Genomic DNA, 22,476 nt, shown 5'->3' with positions numbered 1-22,476 from the left:
TCCCGTAATAATTAAGGGACTAAGGAAGAGCATGCAAAAATTACGTTATCCCCCCTTTATGTACCCAAATTCACATGGAGCACACACAACTTGTGAAAATCAATTCGATTTGTACTCTTAGAAATGCACTGTGTTGTCACTGTTATTGGCCAAATTGAAGGGTTGATAAATAATGGATGACAATTGCATGTCAATCAGTCTGGCGAAGGTTTAGGTTTGATCAATAAAGACACCCAAAGGGTTCCTGCTTAAAAATTTCATTTTGAATGGCATATGTGGAATTTTCGAGGGAACATGCAGACTAAAGGATGATTTCGTCTTCACGAAGGGGCAATTTGTGTTCTCATCAGGCTGAGCTTCTCTACGGTTCATACTTAAGCGCATATGGATACGATTACACGAGAATTTGCACTATTTATTTATTTGGCATTTATACATAATAAAATTCATTAATAAATAACATTGGACTTCATGTTTCTGAAAGCATATGGCGGCATTAAATATGTAATTATTATAGAGCAGCAGAAAGCAGTGCAAATAATGGAATTTTTACACTGACTTCTGGATAATCATAGTTTCTAACGTTTGCAAAGATTCACTCAACCCTTCAGAGTGAATTTTGAGCCAACACGAAATGTCTACTGCACATGTAAGAGCATATTTGTTTTGCTAAAGCAGACTCATTACAAAATGTACACGACAGAATAGCGTTAAGCGCTATGAAATGAAGAATTACAAGATACCCAAAGTTTGTCAGATGAATTTGATGATGGTGAATCATACCATAGATGATATGAGTGTGTTTACAATCCCATATCTCTTGGAGCCATGGATTGTCATCGGAAATCTCGGGCAATTTCGCAACACGCTTCCCTGTACACGTAATCTGTTCTGGAATTACAAGGAGCTTATGGCATGTACGACCGTGTTGAACATTTCATTAATCACCTCAAAGTGTAGGGACAATTTGCAAAATTTGCTCTAAACAGTCCATGACTTTGTACCCTACTTCTCAAAACAACTCACTCTCGGGTGTTGGGGATGAAGGTGTCTGTTTGTTTATTTGCTGGTCACCCCTTCCGAGGGGGAGAGGGTGGTAGAACTGCTCTGATATCTAATGGGTATCCCACTGCTGGACAGACTTGAACATTGCAATCTCCCAAACAACTGCAGGAGTTCCAAATGAGCGGAGAATCAGGGAAAGTTCATCACCTCAGTTTGAAGGCAAAGCAAATTCTGTGTACTTGTCACATGCAAAAAGAGTATTTCAATTTGTGCCTTCTGTAGGCATTCAATTTGGGTCACTCATGTATTAATTAGTGGTCCGTGGGTGGAATTTCCCAGTCAGGTGTTCAGACGTGAACGTGCAAAGAAATGTCCAACGAAATGGAATTGACAGTCGGCATTATTGGAAATTTCCAGTCTTGCAACTTCGCATTTCAAGAAAATCCATACCATTTGAATTTTCCATTTGCACTAGGATGAGCATTTGATGTCATGCCCTTGTATCATTGGAATTGAATTAAGGGATTTCCACTGCGGTGTATCTAACGTGATTATCAAACCTACACTTCCAGGAAATTCATTCCATTCCAAGGTTTGCATGATTGTTTTAAAAGTATATATCTCCTGCGAGATGTTCCAAAGAGAGCAAGAGAAGCTCCATTTCTCGCCTTCAGGGCATTTCCACATCGAATCACTATCATTAATACTTCCTCTGCACAAAGTTCACAACCATGTATAGTGTTTGACATGGAAATTGCTCCAACTATTGACTTTTTTACAAGATTTACCTCGTCTAATGAATTTACTTTCGAATTTGACTAAAATGTTTTTAACGAGAGAGAGAGAGAGAGAGACTGTGGAGCTTTTAGCCGAGTTTGCACTATCGGAACTTTTCATAATTTGATAAATGAGCCATTCATTTCACCCATAGGGGTGCTCAATTATCAGTGTTCTGTGTTGATCTTGGGATTTCTCCAACAATACCAAAATTCTTGGACATCACTTTCATTGTTACTGAGCTGAAGAGTGAAAAAATTCAGAATTTGGAGAGTAAATCTCTGACTTTTGCTCATATGGGTGAAAATTTCATGCAGGACTTCTGTGGAGCGGAACGTCTTGGCCAGAAAGGAAATTCCTCATGTGATGGCTTTTGTCTAGGGAGGGAAGTGTGGCAAGTATATAAGTAAGAATTTGGCATGAAACTTAGTAAGAAAATTAACTACATGGGCATTGAAATGGAATTTCGCTCGTCTAGATAATAGTTCGTGATGGACTCAAAGGCAGTTATTAACTTTCCATGTTTTCCCACTTAATTTTCTCTGTCCATGTCTCGACACTAACTGCACCCAGGACTGAATCAGGCACTTCCCATGAGGGACTGAGCGAGAGGTGGAAAGTTTCGTAAAATTGCAGAGAGTAAGTGTCTCTGTGGATTTCGCATCACAAATCGAAATTTAATCAAAAGTTTCACGGAAATTATAATTCATGTGTCATGGCGTATTTTGAGGAAGCCATCGATGCAAATGCACTCACCATTTGCACATGAGAAAGTTTTTTATGTAATTACATTCGACTTGTCAGTAAATATCAATTCCTCATACATATATATTTGCTGGTCATCACTAATTTAGTGGCCTTTCCATGTACCAATGGCGCTCCCAGGAGGCGCTGAACTGAGAATTGTACTCAGGACTGTAAGAGCAGTTTGAGTACAATCTCCGAGGAGTCCTCAAAGGTCGAATGATTGAAATAAATCCCATTGAGAGATGATGACATTAAATATCAACGCAATAGTGTCGTGCTCTAATTTTTCCCGGAAAAATTGGGAAATCCCAATTGTTTTAGTTGACCTCTGCACAGAGACAGAAGAAAAAACGGAATATTATACACATTAACTGTATTTATTTTGGTAAATTCAATTAAAACGTTGAATTTTTTATCAAGCTTTTCAGTGTTTGAAAATGAACTTCAATTATTTCGCAGAAATAAAATAATTTTATACTTTTATTCTTATGTTTGATATCTGTGTTGAAAATTGAGCAACAATACATGGTATTTGCTGTAAAAGGATGTAATAATATTAATTTCAAATATATTTCAACCCTAATGCGATTTTGGTCCATTGCATTTAACCTTCTTTCTTAATAGTACAAAGCTTTGGCGTATATTCATAAAATGCCAAGAAATCCTCAAAGTATTTTGCTTGTTTCCTGGGATATTAAAATTGTACTTTACGCGGATACATTTGAGCTTTGCAGCGAATCCCTTTATTCCTTCTTATAAGCAAAGCGAAGAAAATATCTCTGCTCTTGCTTTTCTGCATCACGAGTTAACTCTTCAATAGGGTTTATGTTATTGCTGTAAATTTTTAAATAATGCCAAGAACGTCGCTCGGCTGCAGCGAGAGGGAAACTCCCCGCGCGCGCAGTGGGTGTAAATTGGGGGGTGGTTAGAAACATGTAAATCACCTGCTAATGGAAGCGTATTATTATTGAGCGAAAGACTCTCCGAGAGGGATTTACATCTCTTAACAATATTTAATTTGTCAGCGCATAAGTATCGGGAAGTGCACATGGTGTTGGTGTATCTAACTTGAAATTATAATTTATAATATTGCATACAGAAGGATGCAGATGACGCTGCTCTAGCATCTTTGGCGAAGATTTGTAAACTTTTACAATGCCATCGCAAGCGTATCGTCAATTTCATGCGTTGACTGTTGGTGTGGAAATTCTCAAGAAGTGGGTGCACTATTTCCACCCTTGCAACCCTCTTGTCTTCATTCCAACAATTTCACCCGATTCTCCGTCGTATGCGACGAGTAAATAAAATGTGGTTCAGTGGCTCCACTTTGACTGGACGAGAAAAGCTCCTCAATGGAAGCTTAGAGGAATTTTACAGAATTCAAGTCGTTTCAACTCACTCTCTTACCCAGAGAATTTTTTTCCGGTTGTGTAAGAAACATTTGGGGAAGTTTCAGTAGCTATTTTCACTTTATGTTGCCAAACCAGAGAGACAAAGAGGCCTCAATAGCCAAGATATATACGGCCTGGAAGAGATGTCTGTTTCAGGTGTTTCAGTGACAGCCAGCACATGATCTTGTATACTATATTAGAAGTGAATTAGTTTTGCTGCATCGGCAAGTCATTGAGTTTTCATAAAATAAAATAAAATCGGATTCAACATTTTTTACAGCTTCAAAATGAGCTTTCCGTTAAGCGGGGAGTCAAATGGTTCAGTCAAAAAATTACAGTTGAATATGAGTCCATGCGAAGGGATTGCAGATAACGTATGTTTACAATGCACAGCGGCAAAAAAGTGTTTTATTCATGAAACATTTTCCCCATCGGATATGTTACACTCCTGAGAATATCGCTCTGTGCGATGGCTGAATTTTGGCCATGAATTAATAATGGAAAATGCACACAATTTCACAAATTGCTCACAATATTAACGAAAGGGTGGAAAAATTGCGGTAGAGGTGGATTAATGTGTTGGGAAATGAGGTAAAATTTCTGTTTGTTTCCCTAAATTATGCATAGTGTTTCATTTTCAAATTACACATTTCATCATGCGATACCACAAAAAATGTAAGCGCAACCCTGCATTCGGCTTTTGTAATGGAGAAATTACCAATTTCAATCACATCCGCCGATATTGACTAATAATTCTCATACTATTGATTTAAATTGCTCCTAATTGGAAACAAAATCAGAACAGCGTTCTAAAAAAAAATTCATTTTTGAGAGAATATCCCTTGGGAATTGGTAACTTGAGCCCATTTCCGCTCAACAGTTTCACAGCATTGAATATTAATTAAAAATTTATCACGGAGACTCTTACAGCGTCATGGATCGATGCAATTCCCAGTAAACATTTAATAATTCAATCGCATATTAATTGATCCGGATGTTGAATAAATAAAAATATCAGTAAGCCTGATGGCAATCATAGTTGGGGCTCAAATCATGGTATTTTATGTGGCCGAAGGGAATTGAAATGAGGCATTTTATACCCTTTAATCTCGTCGCGATAGCAAGAAAACGCTATTTTGCATTAGATTGAATCTTCACATTCATTTCGGTGGCCAGAATAAGCAAATTGGGACAAAGTCTCTGTCTTTTTAACCCGAAATACTTTGTTATTCTTTGCAGTAATAGATAAGCTCTTATGTATATTCATTTGCCTAGATCCTCGCCTGCTTTACATTATGTATGCCAAACATATAAAGCATTCCCTAACTTTGCTTACATTTAGCAAAAAGTATATCTCCGTGAGTCATGTGTTGCTAAATAATTTAAATCCCTTTCTAATTATGCTATAAACAAGGCATTTTAGCATCGAGCCAAGAATGCTAAAATTGAGTTTTTTTCATAGAAATTGCGAAGAGATAAATTGTTGCTTTCCAAAAATCTTCTAAGTGGTCGAGACAGGCGGAAGTATTTGATCATTTTCTGACCGAAAATACGGTTATTTACAGGGGACAGAAAGAATTTTGACTGGTGTGCCATATGAAGCCATAATTTGGACCGCACTGTGAAGGCGGTTGACATTTATGGTCGGCGAAGCTGCCATGTGGATCACTCAGTGCATCTCAGCCTGGCGCTGGCAAGAGCCCAGAGTATACACAACAATAATCGAGTTGGGTGGCAAGCGTTCCACGGCGTGTGTGGGTGGTGAGACATTTTCCATCGTTGTCTGGTGTCGCGTTGTGAATGTTAATGAAACGCGAAGTGGTGGAAGTTTTCCGATGAGGGTGGCAAAGATGCTGGGTGGGGAATTCGAGAAAGATGGACTTGGGGTTTGTTTTCCAGAGCGCCTGAGAGTCACACTGCAAACACAGTCGTAATTGCAAGGATCAAGTGGACTCATTTGAGTCCCCACTCCCACTTTTTCCCGCTCCACGGAGCATAACACCGCCCACATTGTCGTTTTTAAGTGCGGTGCATTACATACGGCCGAAGGGCATGTTTATGCGTGCAATTCGCATCTCAGAGCGGAGTGACAACCCGTGCAGAGACTCGCTAAATTGCCCTATAAATTTTCCGCGCAAAATGTCCACACAGGTTCGTCGTTGTTAATTAACGATTCACGTGAAGTGTGCGTGAAAATATGCATAATGTCTCCGTCTTTCCAACCGAAAAATGCCTAAACAGAGGCAACTGGCGAGTTTATCTTGAGAAAACTGCATTCACAATGGCTCAAACGTTTCTCTGCAAATTTGCCAAGTTTGAGGCAAGAGTATTTTCTTTGTTTGACGAACTTTCAAACCTTGTTTACACCAACACACGCTTTTCCATCGTAAATTACCATGGGATATTTTCATGTTATTCTACAGAAAACTTTTCCTGAACAACAGTATTTCGCCATTACGCTTCTCAGAAAAAAAGGCTACACGATTAGGAACTAACAGGGAAAAATCATGTATGGAAAGGCTTTTGAATTTAATTTTTAAAAAAGCTCAGAAATGTTGTGAATATTAAATTCTAGCTATAGCTAAAAAGGTTTTTTTTAGATGTCGTTCCTATGAAGGAAACAACTGTCGTGAACTTGGACCTTGGCTAGGCCTAGTGATAAATTGTAGCATTTCAGTTGTCTGTATTGAATATGCTGTTTTTGTATCTTGAATGACAAATTGGCACGCTTTTAACGAGCTGTGCACTTTTGCTGTGAGCTCCTATATTTACAGAGTTGGGAAAATGGAAATAAAGCCGTGCATCCTTTATAATCGATTTTCAGTCACTCGTGTGATTGATGTGTATTTTATTTCAAGAGCCCACACATGGAGTCTCCCAGCTGGCGGAAAGACATTCTATTGACAAGGGTGCAAATATCGTTTTCGCTTTTCCCCCCAATTAAGTCGCGATATTTTATTCATCATTCAGCAAATGCCCGCCAAAAAATAATTGTTTCCAGTTAATCTTTCCCAAGTGATTGTTTTCAGTATGAAAATGTGTGGTGATAATTCATGTGAAAGGGAAATAAAATCAATTTTCGAATAACTGCTATTTGTGTAAAATAATGCTTTTATTTTTGGGGCGATGCATTCAATATTCGATTTGCGGTATTGATATTGATAGCGCTTTTTTTCGAGAACTTGCGTGATTAAGGGAAATGTTTTTGGCGATGTCATTTAATCATGCATAATTAAGTTACTGAAATTAAGAGGTATTGGATTTAAATGTCTCACATGCCTGGAGATTTATGACGGATTTGTGGTGGTGCATTTTAGGCCCCTTTATTAGTGTATTTCAAAATATTTTGTTAGCGGAAAAAAATGTAGGAAATATCCATTCACTCTTATCTGGGTAACGCACAATAGGCAGAGTAAACAGGATTTCCATCAACTTGAAAATACACCTCGAAAATCCACTGTTTTCCGTGCGATACTTTTTGGGGAGAATCACGCACTGAAATACAGGAAGTGTTGATGGGCGATTGTCGGGCTGAAAACATTGGCGACAAAAAGGGTTGTGGAATGAAAAATTTTCAATCCCAGCACTTTGGCAGCGTGATTTTGGCTTGAGAGTGGAAATGAATAAAATGGGCAAAAATGCAGGACAACACATCAAATAGCGCGGAAATATTCGGCCTCTCTGTCATGTGGAATGGATTGAAAATGCGCTCCATCTTCAGGGTGGGAAATATTGCCCACGGCTTTCCCGTTTGTCCAACTGAACGTGGGGGTTACATGGGAAAATGGGGAAGCCGATTGGGCGCACTTGAGAAAAGCGGGTGTAAATGCACTTTGCGCGCCTTTTCTAGCCTCACTTTTAATGCCTACACGTGAGCTTTCGAGCGATGTGGAATGGGGGGTCACGATGTGGAAAATGCTGTGAGCCCGAGCGACTGTCATGGGTGGCCAGAAGCCGACCCGAAGGCGCCTTCGTGGCCGCCCGACTGTGGAATCTAATCACATTTCGCACAAGAGAACGCAAATAGTGTACAAGTGGGGGGACGTTTGCAAAAAGATTTTTTCGCAAGGAAAAACAGCCTCATTTTCCACACGCTTTTCCCACTCTCTGTCGCAGAGTGAGTCCCAAGCATCGCCCCGGGGGGTGAATAGTGACGCGAAATAGGTCGTGAGGAGCTGATGTGCCAAAAGAAGTGATTTTCGGGGAGATTTGCTGTGACCACCACGTACATGCATGCCACTGGCCTAGACTCACACATGCGAAAGCTTCCCAAAAGTAAGTTGGCGATGGCAAATATATTTTCGCAAGAGGTGAGTTTCTCGGCGCGATTTTCGTGACTTTTCCACCCAAATTCACCCAGCGCCCAAGCTGTGTGGGCGGCATGTGTGAATGACCGCTGATTAGTGCTGAGTGGCGACCTTGTGAGCCGCCGCCAACAGTCCACTCTTGGTCGCCAAGTGGGCCCCTCGTCGGCCCATTAGCGCTCCGCGCTGGCAACCCCACCCTGACCCTACGGCCCGCATCCGGGAAGACTCCCCACGCACACCACGCCGGCTCCACACCTGTGTGAGAAAATTCCACTGTGGCAATTTCGCGATAGCAGGTAAATGACGTCGACGGCCCTAAGTGTCCACGTGACAGTTGCCGCCTCAGCGGCCGCACGAAGGGCAACTCCGCGGGGCTTTTGCATCATCATTTTCGACTGCGGATCGGCTGGCCAAGTTGTGTCCAGATAATGCGCACGTCTTCTGATTGGGGCGCGATTGAAATTCAGCCACTTCTAAACTCTTCACACTGGCGAGTGTCAGATTTCATTCTGCGAGGCGAGCATGCAGAAATTTCACAGTTTAGTACATTGAAATGTTATCTACAATCTCACTTCGCACTCCGATGCCTTCTGGTTCTGGCCCCTGATCTCTGTTGGCACAGGTGGAGAGCTTTGGAGAAGAGAATCTCGCAAAATTTTGACTATTTGGCATTTGCCACTTTCCACTTCGATAAGTAATTCAGAATGTATTTCTATAAGGCAAAATGAACCGATTATTCCCATTTTTGCAACAATATCAGGTTCGTTTTCGTGCTTCTCAGGAATTTTTATATTCTCAAGACCAAAAATTTTCTCCAACTGTTTTGCAAATTGGCTCTTCTGTGAAGCTTAAACAATTTGTTTTTTGAATAAGAAGCACGAGTTATTCTTGGTTTTCTGCAATTGTTGCATACCTACTTTCAGACGAAGATCATTAAATTTGCACTGCAGAATTGATAATTTAATAGCCTTGGCTGTCTATAAATATTAAATTTACATATTAGAACGCTCCTAGGGCACTTCTGTGCGACTGGAAAGGTCATGCGAATTAGCCGAACATCCAACGCCAGTATGCAAATGTATAGGATGTTTCGGTTACGTATAATTTTTGCCAAAATATTCAAATTGACAAAAAGTGTGTGGTGGTGTTGGTTAAAAACGGGGCCCCATATATTGTGCAAACATTTCGTATTTGAAGACATGTTCAAGGTCTTGCAAAATTTTTTATTTGCTCTCTGTGACCTAAAAGGCGGCCCATAAGTTTATTTTTAGACGCGACTTGGAGTGTAGTTAAAACCCTCCAAAAGTAATTTGAATAGCGCAGCTTTGGCTTCGCGACTGCCAAAGTGAACAGCGGCGCGAAAGAGACATTCACTTGAGATCGCTGAATTTGAGAGTTCTAGGCCAATCAATGCAATGCAAATGCATCGCAAAATCTCAGCTTTCCCTCGGCTGTGGAAAATTTGGCAAAATTCGAGCAAATTTGCCAAGACAGGTTTCGAAATTGCCAACTAATTTATTCTTATACGCCGTTCGAGATATCACACAGGTGGATCACGAGAGTGAGCAAGAAGGATTAATACAGAGAAGAATTGGAATAATATTCTGACCACTGCTTGGAAAGGCAGTGAGCAGTTGAGTTTAGTGGGCAAGATCTGTTCAACGAGTCTCCTGACTGTCCAGCGGATCGAGGGTGGTGATCACTCAATGCGCCGCTCGACTCGTGCCGCAAGATAATGAGCTGTGATTGACTCCAAAGTGGCGTAACCTAAAATAATTAGTCGATGAATAATGGGCGGAGGCAGGAAGAGGCGATGTGAGGGGGGTTTGAGGAGAGGGACTCGCTTAAGAATAACAGCAAGAAGCAACGGCCACTGTCAAATGATGTCGAGATTTATTTCCATGGAGGCGGTTTTTGAGTACAAGTCGTAAATGGTGAAAATGCCTGGATGCAACAAGTTGCTTTAGTGATTGAAAATAAAATAGATGAGAATGTTACTCCTCCGAAGAGTGTCCGGTATGGTGAGTTCCGTGGCGGAAGATCAGGGCAGGTATGGAGATTCACGGCTTGCAGATGAAATCTCGCGTTTCTTGCAACGGTAACGGAACGGAGTGGAAGAACAGTTAAATTGAAAAGGCGCGCGCCAAGCATCGTTCTTAGTCCCATACATACCCAAAGTGGATGATGGCCGAGAGATTGGTAATTTGTCTCTTGAGCGGGTTCTCTTGGCCGAGGGGCCCTGCTCCGGAGACGCGGAGTCGTAAAGTTGGGAGAGAGATCTCCTGGGATACGTGCGCATAAAGGGGGGCCCACAGCATAATAATGTGTGGCGATCCCACTAATGGACTGCGCTCTGGGGAGAAAAGAGAAAGAGAGGAAATTTTTCAGAGGATAGACATTTTTGTCCAAACTTGTTTCGCACAAAACACAGTTGGTCATAGCCTCGAGCGATCGCAAGTTGATCTTCTCTCCCATTCAATATACTATCTTTATTATTGTAATTGTGTGCGGGAAATTCACCGTCAAGTTTTCCACTCTTCATCAGCTCTCAATCATTTGGGCCACTTTCCGAAAATGCTGGGCTTTCTACCTCATTAGCATGATCATGATCCTTCAACCGGTGCGATCATGATCACAGCTAGAGATCCAATTAAAGTCATGCGATGGCTGATGTATGCAAATGACCGCAAATCTCTTCCTGATCATCGCTAGTGAATAGCAATAAAATTCTGTGGAGTCACACGTCCTTAGATCGCCCTCCTCTGTATTTTACTTCTCGCTTGACTTTGAGCAAAAAACGTTCTCCAAACAATCGTAACAATAATATAGATGACTTGTCGATCGACTCAATGGTGATCAGCACATGTGTGCCTGTGTGATGCAAGGGGCAGACATTGAGATCGGAGGCAGTGTACAGTTGTAATAGGAACTGTGGGGGATTTTTAATCGAAGCGTTGTGATAAAATTCTCCGTATTTTTGTCCGGAAAGTAGAATATATTTTCAATCATGCGTGATGTAAATTGGGCGTACAGTTGAGAAGCTAATGTATTCCCCATGGCTTTGTAATACAGTAAGCGAAAAGGCGATCGTGTAGCATACAAATAGCCGTAATGCCTCAACATAACTGATAATGGTTGGATCGATAGTGGAATCGAATTAGATAAAAACCTACGTGCTTCCAATTGGTGGGCTCGAGCGTCGCATCAAAGTCAACGAAGGCGACCGCAAAAGGGAAGGCAAGGAGAGAGAAAACTCTAGATCGCGATCGCGGTGTGGCGAAAAGAAGGAAAAAATGGCCAAAATTTTGTCGATTGCTCAATGGATCGCAGAATTTATTGCATGAAATTATATTTCGCAACACACACTAAGGTCTGAGCATGGGCAAGTGTGGTGGTTGGCGCGATCGCTGATCATGATCGCGAAGTTCTCCGCGAATGCGGTGTAGCTGTGTTTTCGCGAATTCGTGACACATGTGTGTTGGTCGCAAGTGAGATGGCGAAGATCTCTGAGGGTCTGAGCATTAGGCCGAGATCACATGTACGGCGATCGCGATTCTGACGGTGTGCGCGAATGTGTGCAAATTGGCAAGTGTGTGCTTGCGCTAAACACGTATGCGAATATTATTTTGGAAGTCTGTCGTCTCAATTCTGCGTTGAGTCAATTGAGTCTATCGCGAACCACCATTCACTTGACTTGTGCCTTGTAGGACGTTTGGGACAGAAAATCCCAATTGTAGTGTGGAAATGTTTCGTTCGTGTAACTCTAGTTACATCTATAGATACTGTAGATTGTAGAATCGCATTTGGAGCTGTGCCTCGTTTTCGCGAAACCTTTTTTCTCCGTATTTTTTTTTTATCTCTTCCCATATGCAATTAATCTTATTTACACTTTTGTTGATCTGTGTGGCGAGAGAACAATTACTCGAGAGTTAATCGCTGGTGTCTCCTAGGCCGCCTGAAGTACACGCCAAGAAGTGGCCCCCTGTCTTTCATCTGGAAAATTTTCAATTAGCAAGAGAGACAGTCGCTGGGGAGGCGAAGAGTGAAAGAGTGAGATAGGGAACTGGTGGAGTAGTTGGCAAAAATTGAATGTGATCTGTGACGATGATGTAAGGAGGATCGCACGAAAATTGTGCGACCACACTCAACATTCAGCTTAAATTGATCAATTTTGAGGCAAAGTGATCGTACATTTTATAAGGAGGAGTGACGTGATCGTGTGCAATACAAGCTCCCAGCGAATTTTGAGGGCGTCTCAATCATTTGCAAAATTGCCAAATTCCGTGTCCAACTGTGTGAGTATATGTTTATACTGTGGTCACACTTGATCATCATCTAACTTGCTTGTTTTCCGCTCAAGTGTGTGTGTTTGGATTTTTTTCATTCGCACTCACTCTGGCTTTTTCGGCTATTTTCAATTTTTCGCCCATGATCGCGTGTGCGTGATAATGCCTTTGAGAGAGAGAGAGAGAGAGCGTGTTGGTGTGTGTGTGTGGCGCGTTTGTCCACAAAACCGCTGGCTACACGTTACATAGAATCGCGATCGAGTGCGATCGAGGAGGGAAGCGCGATTACCGCAGCGATCGCCAATATGGGCTCGAGGAGGGATTTTTGCAAATGTGGTAATTGAGTCGCGATTGTATACAGGAATTTTTATCATCCTCCAATCGTGGTGGCACACAATAAAATTTATAGGTACAGCACTCATAGTCAATGTTATACATATTGAAGGTGGGTCTAATAACGGGTTTCGATCGGGCTTTGAAGACTTTTGTCCGTGTGGTTTTGCGCTGGCAAATTTCAATAATATATTACATGGCAAACCACATACACTCTAACGCGTGCTGGGTGCGATTGTGTGCAAGGGATAAAATGTGTGGTGGCATTTTGCGCGGAGAAGTGAAGAAAAAATCGCTGAAAAGATCAGCAGAAGCGAGGGAATAAAAATAAAATTTGTCTCTTGAGGAATGAATATTCTGTTCCCAAAAACCTGATGTGATCGCATCAAATCCCAATGATGGAGGGTTGCTCGGCGATGGAGTGAAAGGAATTCGGGCACAAAGCGATCACGCATTTGCTAAAAGACCATCGTGAATTGCGATTATTTATTGGATGTGGGTGTGAAGCGTCTTGAGACGGTGAAGAGATGGCTGAAGAAATAAAGGAGAAGTCAAATGGGGAGAGCAAAAAAAGAGATGACGATTGTAAGGTACAAGTACAGAAAATGCTCAGAGTGTATATTTTTATGGGAAGCAGAGAGACAGATCGCTCTGTATGATAGTATTTGACGGAGAATGTGTGAGAGCGCGCGACTCACCTTTTCAGGGTCAAATTATTAAAAGCACAAATTGGAAATTTTTGGACTATTTGTGAAAAAGGTATATTAGATTAGTGGGAAGTTAAGATGGTGTCTGCCAGTCGATAGATGAATATAAAGACGACATACGTACGGTGTTTTTTTTTTTTTGCTTCTCTCAAGAGAAGAAGATCGTTTGATACTTAAGGAATGAAACCGGTTACCCTAGGCTTGCGCTATTTCTGTATGTTATTTAATATTTTGCAGTTCCTGTTTGTTTTCTCTCAATTCTTTTCTCCATGGCTCTCCTCTCTTGTGTGATCTTCAATTGCCCACCTTTTCTCCAACCCCAGATCGCGGCACTGCGCGCACATCGTGAATCCGTTAAGCTAAGCAAAATAAACAGGATAAGTTTGTGCATGCATGCAAGATCGGGAGGGCAAAGGGTGGAGAAGGTGACTGATCAACTGTACAAATTAAAATCATGTTTCATGATATTTCACGCAATCACCGGGAAATATTTCTCATATAATAAAAACCCATTAAGAAAGCGTGTAGCAGAAGGTGAATCATAGCGCGGCAAGTGTCTCTCTGCCATGGAGAATGAGACTGAGACTTTTGTGAGAAAATGCGCAAACTTGAAGATTGGATGACTTTGAGTGCTGATGTGATCGTTGTTCTACACAGTGGAACTGTACTGCGTCCAAGGCACAAACCTTTATAGACCGCCTTTATGGGCGCTCGAACTCGTTCTTTTTGCGTCTCTTTCGGGAAGCTGCAGATCAAGATTGCTCTGCTCCTCTATAGACGCTTCTGTGCATTTCGCCACCATTTAATAGGGGATCGAAGACGTGTCTAATGCTAAGGTATTATAGGTCACGATAGGTCAATCACTTTTGCGGATTATTTGGTCATTTGCAAGCACTTTACACGAGTGAGATAAGACTAGATCCGTCTAGTCTATTTCTGGAGATACTCTAATGGATCGGGTGTGAATAAATCAACAATCACAAGACTGCTCATGTCAGAACCTACGTCCTATATCACACATCTCGATTCATGTTGAGCCCAAATCCATAAAAGCTGCGCGATGTCGCGGGCATGTGTGCGTTGATCCTTTCACGTGAGCACTTCTTATGCTCATTTGTATGTTGATTGAGTGTAAAAGCGAGTGAGAGAAGCGTTCCGAAGAGCATTATAATATCTGATCTGAATTCATCTGAAAAGGTCAAACCATATTAGTCCATTTAGCAAAAATCTATTGCGATTGCTCATCTGTATCTCTCGAGTGTGATTTATTCAATTTGCACGGGCTGAGAAGAGATTTAGCATATTTTTTTGAATCTCTTGACGCACGCTTTCTTTTTCCACAACCTCCCAAAATCATTTTAGCGCGCGAATTTGGCGATTGGGAAAATGTTAGCATATCGGTTTGGGACCTTTTGTATTTCATTAAAAAAAATAAAAACGAAGAAGTTGCATATTTAAATTGAGTGAACTTTGGGTGATTTATGCAAATGTTTTTTTCCGTAACATTGGCCTCTCTCATCTTCATCTTCTTTGCACCTCTTCCTCCGCGATACACCTATGATCAGGTGCCATGAGCGGTAGGATTTCATGCAGTTTTACATTTTGTAAAATATCTCTTGGAATATTGGAGTGCGATTAAAATCGATTGACTTGTTTTATGCATATTAGTTGGCTATTTGGAATGGGATTTTTGGACACTGTGCGATGTGGTGTGTGAGAGACTTTTTCCTCACGGTGGGCAACTTTCAAAAAAAGCGCCGCGCACCCAAGAAATTTTTGCAAATGCACGAATCTCAATTTAGTGACGGCCTTTTTGCCTTCCATCTCGCGAAAAATCTCTCTCACTCCCGAGTGCCTTTTGCCTGTGTTTGCGGTGAACTTTGGAGAAATCCGTGTACTATTAGGTATTTTTAGACACCACCACACACGCACGGCGAGGGACCATTTTGGCCAATATATATTTCACGCACATGTATTATGTGCAATTTTCGCGAAATAGATATCGACACGGAGAAGACCATCTTGGCGGCTTCCAATTTAATTTTGGGCGTCCCAAGACGCTGCGCTGTGTGAGTTGGCGAGAGAGGAAATCGCGGGACCCGCGGAGGGAGTCATGTGAGGGTCCGCGGGGGCCTTTTGACATTGTGCTGTAAATGGAAGAACGTCTTGTTAGGCGAATTGTGCGCATGGTGAATGAGCTTGAGGCCATTTGCAGGGTGAGCCAGCAGAAGTGCCACTGCCTGTGCAAAACCTCTCAGATTTTATTAATATTGCAGTAAATTGAAACACTGTTTGTCACTACATTCCTTCACTCTGGTCGACAAATATGGAATGAAGCGTTTTAATGATCAACTGAAGATTTTACTATTGATTGCAGGGCAACCATTAAAATGCTCAATGATTAGAGATTCACCAATTATACAGGGACTTAGGAATATCTTAAACCACGGCTTTAATTGGAACCAATGTTCTGAAAAGCTTATGGAAATGATTTCTACTTGAAGGCAATTATATTGCGAAGACACTTGACATAAAGCGTTCGAAACCGAAAGATATCATTAAGTATAAAAACCCACATTCAGTCGCTCCACCCTGTATTTATCTCATTTTGGGCCAAATGATGATGAAGGAGTTTCTGAGACTTCGCCAAAGACCACCGTAGAGACTTTTTCCCAACGCTCTGCTCCATGTGCGAGCAAAAAGACTGTTGCGCCGAATTGAAATAGTCAATGAAGGTGAAAGAGGGAGAAAATTGAGATGCGAAAATGACTGGGTGTGCGCGCAAAAAGTGATCTACAAAAGTACCACAATAGTAATTACTTTGTAAGGTCTAAAAATAAAATGGCACAACTTGTGATTTTTGGTATTTAAATAATAAATTTCCGTTGCCAGTGTGTGCCGAGTGTGAGCAATAAAAGTCATTTTTTAATACTCCCTGTGACGGTGGACAGAAAGAAATGAACTCTTTCTCTTCCACTTGCTTTTAATGGGCCTCGTGAGTCAACTGGAAGGACTGATGTGTAAATGTTTGCACGATGTATGAAGCAAAATCGCACTATTTCGGTAATTTTTCCACATTTTTTTGGGTCTCTATTAATTGTATATAAAAAGTGAAAATATCTAAGATTATATTGTGTTGTATGGTGGTTTTTTTCGGCAACTTCATTATACTCTCTTTTACGTTTCTACCGTTCAATGTACGGCTCAATTAAAATTTATTACGATTCATGGGTGTAGTAATGCCGATTGTTAAATTATATTGCTTATTGCCATTTTCTTCCCGTGTCTCTCACTCTCTGGCCCGCGAAGATTGGGTGAAGGGAGAGAAACTGTGCTGGCGCACATTTGGTGAAAAAGGCGCGGATTTTGGTCAACTTGTGTGGGCGATGAATTGGACGCCATGTAAGCATGAGAAGATGCCAAAGCCCCTCAAAAATTCCACTCGTCCATGCCAATACTGCGCCTTCGAGTCTTTTAGGGCCACTTTTGCAAACATGTGGCAACAATCGGTCGTTCTTCATCGCCTCTGCGCTCGTATCTCAAAGTGTAATTTTATCTCCATAAATTTGAATGGCAAGATAGTAACGATTCTCAAATACTGATAAAAAGATCTGGCGAAATGGGAGAATTACAAATCGTGTCATGTGCAAAATTTACAGCTACACTCGCACACACTTTATCAACAGTGCTTTCAGGTCTCGGAGCTTCAGGCAGGGTTCAGAAGATGGGCTTAAGGGTTCCAAGTGTTATGTGTGCTACTCTTTGCCTCGGCCAATGATAAAGGCTAATAAACTGAGCCTCTGCATAAGACGCCTGCAAATTACATAATGTATAATTGTAAGGGTAACAATGAGATCGTAAGATTGCACCTTTGCACTAATAACCCATGAAATCCTAATTTATTGTCTCCCACACGTTACGATGGTGACCACAAGAATATAATAATATAATAATAATGCCTCACATGCCGAGTTACAATCATTTCAGGGGCTTCTGTGCAATTTTTCAGCAATCTAAAGTATACTTCGAGCCGAAACGCTTTGGCAGGACGACTTTCGCGTAAAAGTTTATAGTTTTCTTTTATTGTTCCCATATTTTCTCTTACATGCCTGTGAGCAATGGTTGAGGATAACGTGAAATATTGTTTTGGGGTGATAAATTGCACTTTTGCTCCTATATACAATCCAGACCGAGTGAATTTCGAGGGTGTATAGATAATTCAGAGTGTGTTGATGTAGGGATATGGAAGAGAACGAAGCTAAATTGGTGATATTTAGAGTGGAATTTAAATTTCATCGCGCCAAGGTTGGGCTTGGGTTTTTGAGATTCCTTCTTAGAAGAGCTGCACAATTCCAGTGAGCAAGTGGAGTGAATTCTCCAAGCCCTACTCGTGGTAACCCTGTCACCACGGCGTGAAGCGAAGCTTCGAATTCTATCTGTTAAAGGATGAGACAATGGTGTAGAAATGTGCGTGGGAGAGGCAATAAAGGAAGCCACGATGATCTCGTTGGGTTAGACTGCCCTGAATAAATTCCCCGAGTGCGAGAGCAACACATGAGCAGGGCGTCTCAGTGTTGGGCTCAACCACTCGCGCACGAGATTGTTTACTTATGAGGCAGAACGCGGCGCAAGATAGGACAAACATACACCAGTGTCGACCCGCTAATTTTATTTAATTCACGTACTGTTCGGCATCGTCGAGAATACACAATATCGCGCGAATTCCATGTTGAGCGGCGAAATTCTGCGTGTTAGTTTGGGGAGTTCTCATTCCTACAATGTGCCACGTTTAGCGCGCATGTGTGTCCAACATAATATTTCTTTTTTCGTACGCCGAGGCGTTCGCGCATTTTATTCCACAAACACACCGCATTTGCATTAAAAGATATTTTGTATGGCGAAAATGAGCTGGAGAGCACCAAATGCCAACTAATCCCTCGATGGCCAGCGGCGCGGGGCACGGCGACGGGGGGTGTCCAGGGATGTCAGGGTGATGTGTCTCATGTCTCATGCAGATCGTGAGATCAACACAGTCAAAGCTCTTGGGCCGCTCGGGCAGTATATGCAGTGGAATCTGTAGTGGTGACTATTTGATGAATGCTGTAAACTAACAATACTGTCCTAAATTCGCAAACAGTACATCTAAACTAGACTGCTGACCTTCAAGTTGCTGATTTTTTTCGCTAATTTTAAAAGCAAATTTTTCACAATCCAATGTGGATGTGTATCTGAATTGAATCATGTATGATGTGTCTTGGGATGGAACTTTGCGAGACGCTGGTAGTCCTCAGATCTCGCCTTTTTGCCGCGCTTCTTTAAGTGCTTTCATTCAGAAATATGCATGACGCTCACCATCCTCGACAGTATTGGTCAAATACACGCGGGAATTGTGTTCTCAATTACGCATTGAATTTTATCATAGTTACTAGGAAATGAAGAACAGTTCACGATAGGCTTCTGGGAAGATTGTGTTTTGATCTTATTCTCCTGAATCAGGAGACTGAAATCAGTGATCTTCGCCCAGAATGTGCAGAGAATTTCAGAGACACTTACTTCATTCATCCAACACTGTGTGTGTGCGTGGATTTTATTTCCTAGGAAAAAAACCAAAGAAGGTGAAGTAAAAAGACTGCAAATTTGGGCTCTCTTACTTTTTTTTGTCCATTCAACCTGGCAAATGCTAAAAAGTCTCTTTTACACTGTTGGATAGTGTTAATGAAGGTTTTTTTGCTCGTCGTGTGTGTTCCACCGTCGCGAATAGCAAAAAGACAGATATGACGGAGAGTGTTGCAAAATTTTTAGAATAAATTTACTTCTAGATGCTCGTTTTGCCACGCCGTGTAACCAAAGGTTTTTGCAATGTTGGACAGGCTGGCGAAAATGAAGAAAAAAAATCATAGTCTCTCTACCTTGATAGAGGCGCACACGGTGTGTGCAAAACTTTCCATTATGCCATTATAGCTTTTTGCCAAAATGGCCCAGTGATATTCATGAAAAGTTTTGCACTTTCAATGCCAAACTAATAATTTTCTTGCCGTCTCTCGCGCAGATACACCACTGACCAAGGCAATATGGACCAGCAGTTCTGTCTTCGCTGGAATAATCATCCGACCAACTTGACTGGCGTGCTGACTTCCCTTCTCCAGAGGGAGGCCCTCTGTGACGTCACACTGGCATGCGACGGTGGTGAAATTGTCAAGGTACGCGCGGATCACGCTCAAGTGGAGTGTCGCCGGGAAGAGAAGGAGAGAGAGTGTGAGAGAGAGAGAGACAGTGTCCCATGAGAGGCGATTTTTGTCGCCAACGGTTAATTTAATTACTATTAGTATCAAAAAATTGCCTTAATAGACGAAAAGACACACGATATTGACGTCAATCGATATGTGGAGCTAGAAACCTTGGGCTCAGAGCGCGTTAAGAGATTTGAGAAACTCGCTTTTTGCCTCTCGTTCTCCACCTGTAACCTCACGGGACTGTTCTCTCTTTCTGTGTCTCTCTCTTGTGCGGACTCGCATCTTGGCGTGCAAATAATGCTCGTCCTCCTTTCCGTAGGCACACCAGACCATCCTGTCGGCATGCAGTCCGTACTTTGAAAGCATTTTCCTGCAGAACTCTCATCCGCATCCGATAATATACTTGAAAGATGTTAGATACTCAGAGATGCGCTCACTTCTTGACTTCATGTACAAGGGTGAGGTGAACGTTGGCCAAAGATCGTTACCGACATTTCTAAAGACAGCCGAAAGTTTACAGGTATTATTGATTGCCTGCCGTATAATTTTTGCCATATAATTCTCAAGCTGCGCACTGTGAATGATTCTCACAATTACATCTCAGCGGTGGAGATGCTGGCAATTAAAGCAGTATATAGTTGAAATTGGTGGAGAAATTATGGGATATTAGCGTCAGAAGCTTGCCTCTTTTTTCAAAATTCCAACCTTTCCACAATATATATTAAAATTTCAGAATTCGCTGCCTAATTTCCTGCATGCCTCAATTAGCATATCAGTTTGGGTGATCTGCCTTGGAAGACTTATGAATTGGCTATTGGCCTTATCTATGTGTATTCTCCCCAATTAATTAAGCAGTACAATTCGACTAATCACTCCACTATTCACCGATAGTTGAGGCAGCAGCGCGCATTTATGAAAGCTAAGACTTCTTTTGCGAGCATTGTCACCGAAATTGATGTGAAAACCGTTGTGATTGCGACATGTTGAGAGAAAATGGCATACATCTTGCGCATAATTAAAAGATGACAGACAGCTGAGCTGCTTAGCGGATTTGTCAATATGTATTATAGCGTAGAGATGTTATCTGTGTTATCTGCTATCCTCAATCTCAGTGCACGACATTAATGCCAATGTATTGATTGGGGGTTGGGATGAAGGTACGCGGTTTGACCGACAACAACAACATCAACTACCGACCTGAGAGCGACAGGGATCGCGATTCCGAGACGAATGCGAGTGGTGCTATGAAACACTATGATAAAACAGAACGGGACAGAGATCGCGACCGGGAGCGGCTGGAGCGCGATCGCGAGGAGAATTCGGAGAGCAAAGACCGCGATAGGGAGACACCTGTGGATCAACTGAGCAGCAGTAGCAGTACCAAGCGGAGACGTAAAAATTCATTAAACTGTGATAATTCAATGCATGGCGCCAGTGTCCAGGAGCGGCATTATTCTCAGGATTCTCAGGTGAGATACATTGTTACATTTCCGCCTCGCGCAATCAAAAGTCAATCAGTGCGATATAACATGGTTTAATGGTGAATTGAGAGCATCATGTGTGTGAAAAACAGAGATGGCAAGAGAGAGAGAGAGAAAGAGAGATTTTGGCCATGAACGAAAATGTCTATTTCATTACAATAATTCATCATTTATTAATTACAATGTAGCGCGCGAAATTCAGCATACGAACCGTTATAACCGTAAATGCAGTTTTCTCCCATTTGATTCCAACATCCACGCGATGAGAAAAATCTCCGCAGCATCCAGTGGTCAGCAATGACGCCAAGGGGAACAAGTTCTGTGCCCAATGGTTGAAAGAATCAATTTTGCACGTTGATTGATGTTGACGCTTCTTTGGGGCCAAAATACCCATATCACAGTATAATTTTTTTGATTCCTTCAGCGTGTCTCTTTTTTGGCCGGCCGATGTATAGAGAAAGTTGCGATTAGGTCAGCTTCTTTTTGCCCTCCTTCGTCCCCAACATGCTCTAAACTGGAGCTTCGCTTCGAGAGCATCTTCATGGTTCATAAAGGAGACGAAAGATTTCAATCGGCAATTTTTTTGTTGTGTCTTTTGTGTGGCGATTCTATCTTTTATTGCTTCACGCCAAAGATTCACTGCTGCCGAAGAGATCTAATGTAATCGATGTGAAATTTATGTGTAGTGTGATAAACATTAAATCTCTTTTACAAGACTTTGCTGCAAAATTTATTCATTTTGCTCTCACGGTAATTTTGCAAATATTGCTGATGTCTTTCTGAAATATTGTGGGTTTACGCAGAGTCGATTAAAAGTTCTCGTTCAGTGTACGAAATTCCAATTGGAGTGAACTTATGCTGCATTGCATTTTGATTCTTTAATCCCTCGTGCGCCTTATCGGGCGTCTTAAGTGCGGCGTAGAGATCTGTTTGGGATATGTAACTAATGTTTTTTTCTCTTAATGGTTTGCAGGCATCGTCGCATAGTAGTTATAAATCCAGTCCATTGCCAAAATTAAATCCTCTGGAAGGAGAAGACACACGCCGAAATTCACCATCGTTGAATGCCAGCGGCGCCAATCAATCAGTTAGCATTAAACAAGAATTACCTGATATGGGCCATCATCCTGGTTTGCCACCAGAATTACTTCCGGTGAGTGATTGCATTTCCCCACAAATCTGCTAACCTCATCACCACATATATGACAC

At 41.7% G+C, this 22,476-nt stretch overlaps 1 protein-coding gene across 9 annotated transcripts in view; it reads left to right on the top strand.

The window, feature by feature from the left end:
- LOC132258338 (sex determination protein fruitless) overlaps nt 1-22,476 on the top strand; it is a 46,407-nt gene that overhangs the window by 6,954 nt on the left and 16,977 nt on the right. For 5 of the 9 annotated variants that reach the window (XM_059755626.1, XM_059755628.1, XM_059755627.1 and 2 more), the window contains exons 1-5: nt 11,921-12,522; nt 19,603-19,753; nt 20,106-20,306; nt 20,944-21,255; nt 22,241-22,420. In XM_059755626.1, the coding sequence (XP_059611609.1) occupies nt 19,625-19,753; nt 20,106-20,306; nt 20,944-21,255; nt 22,241-22,420 (822 nt within the window). In that variant the 5' untranslated portion in view covers nt 11,921-12,522; nt 19,603-19,624. Of the gene's footprint in view, nt 1-7,931; nt 8,231-11,920; nt 12,523-19,602; nt 19,754-20,105; nt 20,307-20,943; nt 21,256-22,240; nt 22,421-22,476 lie in introns of those variants that run through there. The other 4 variants (XM_059755622.1, XM_059755624.1, XM_059755629.1 and 1 more) reach the window with 4 other exon arrangements.

The sequence above is a fragment of the Phlebotomus argentipes genome, unplaced genomic scaffold, assembly GCF_947086385.1.
Source record: "Phlebotomus argentipes unplaced genomic scaffold, Phlebotomus argentipes genome assembly scaffold_4, whole genome shotgun sequence".
NCBI classification, from domain to species: domain Eukaryota; kingdom Metazoa; phylum Arthropoda; class Insecta; order Diptera; family Psychodidae; genus Phlebotomus; species Phlebotomus argentipes.
This window is presented reverse-complemented; position numbering and strand designations above follow the sequence as displayed.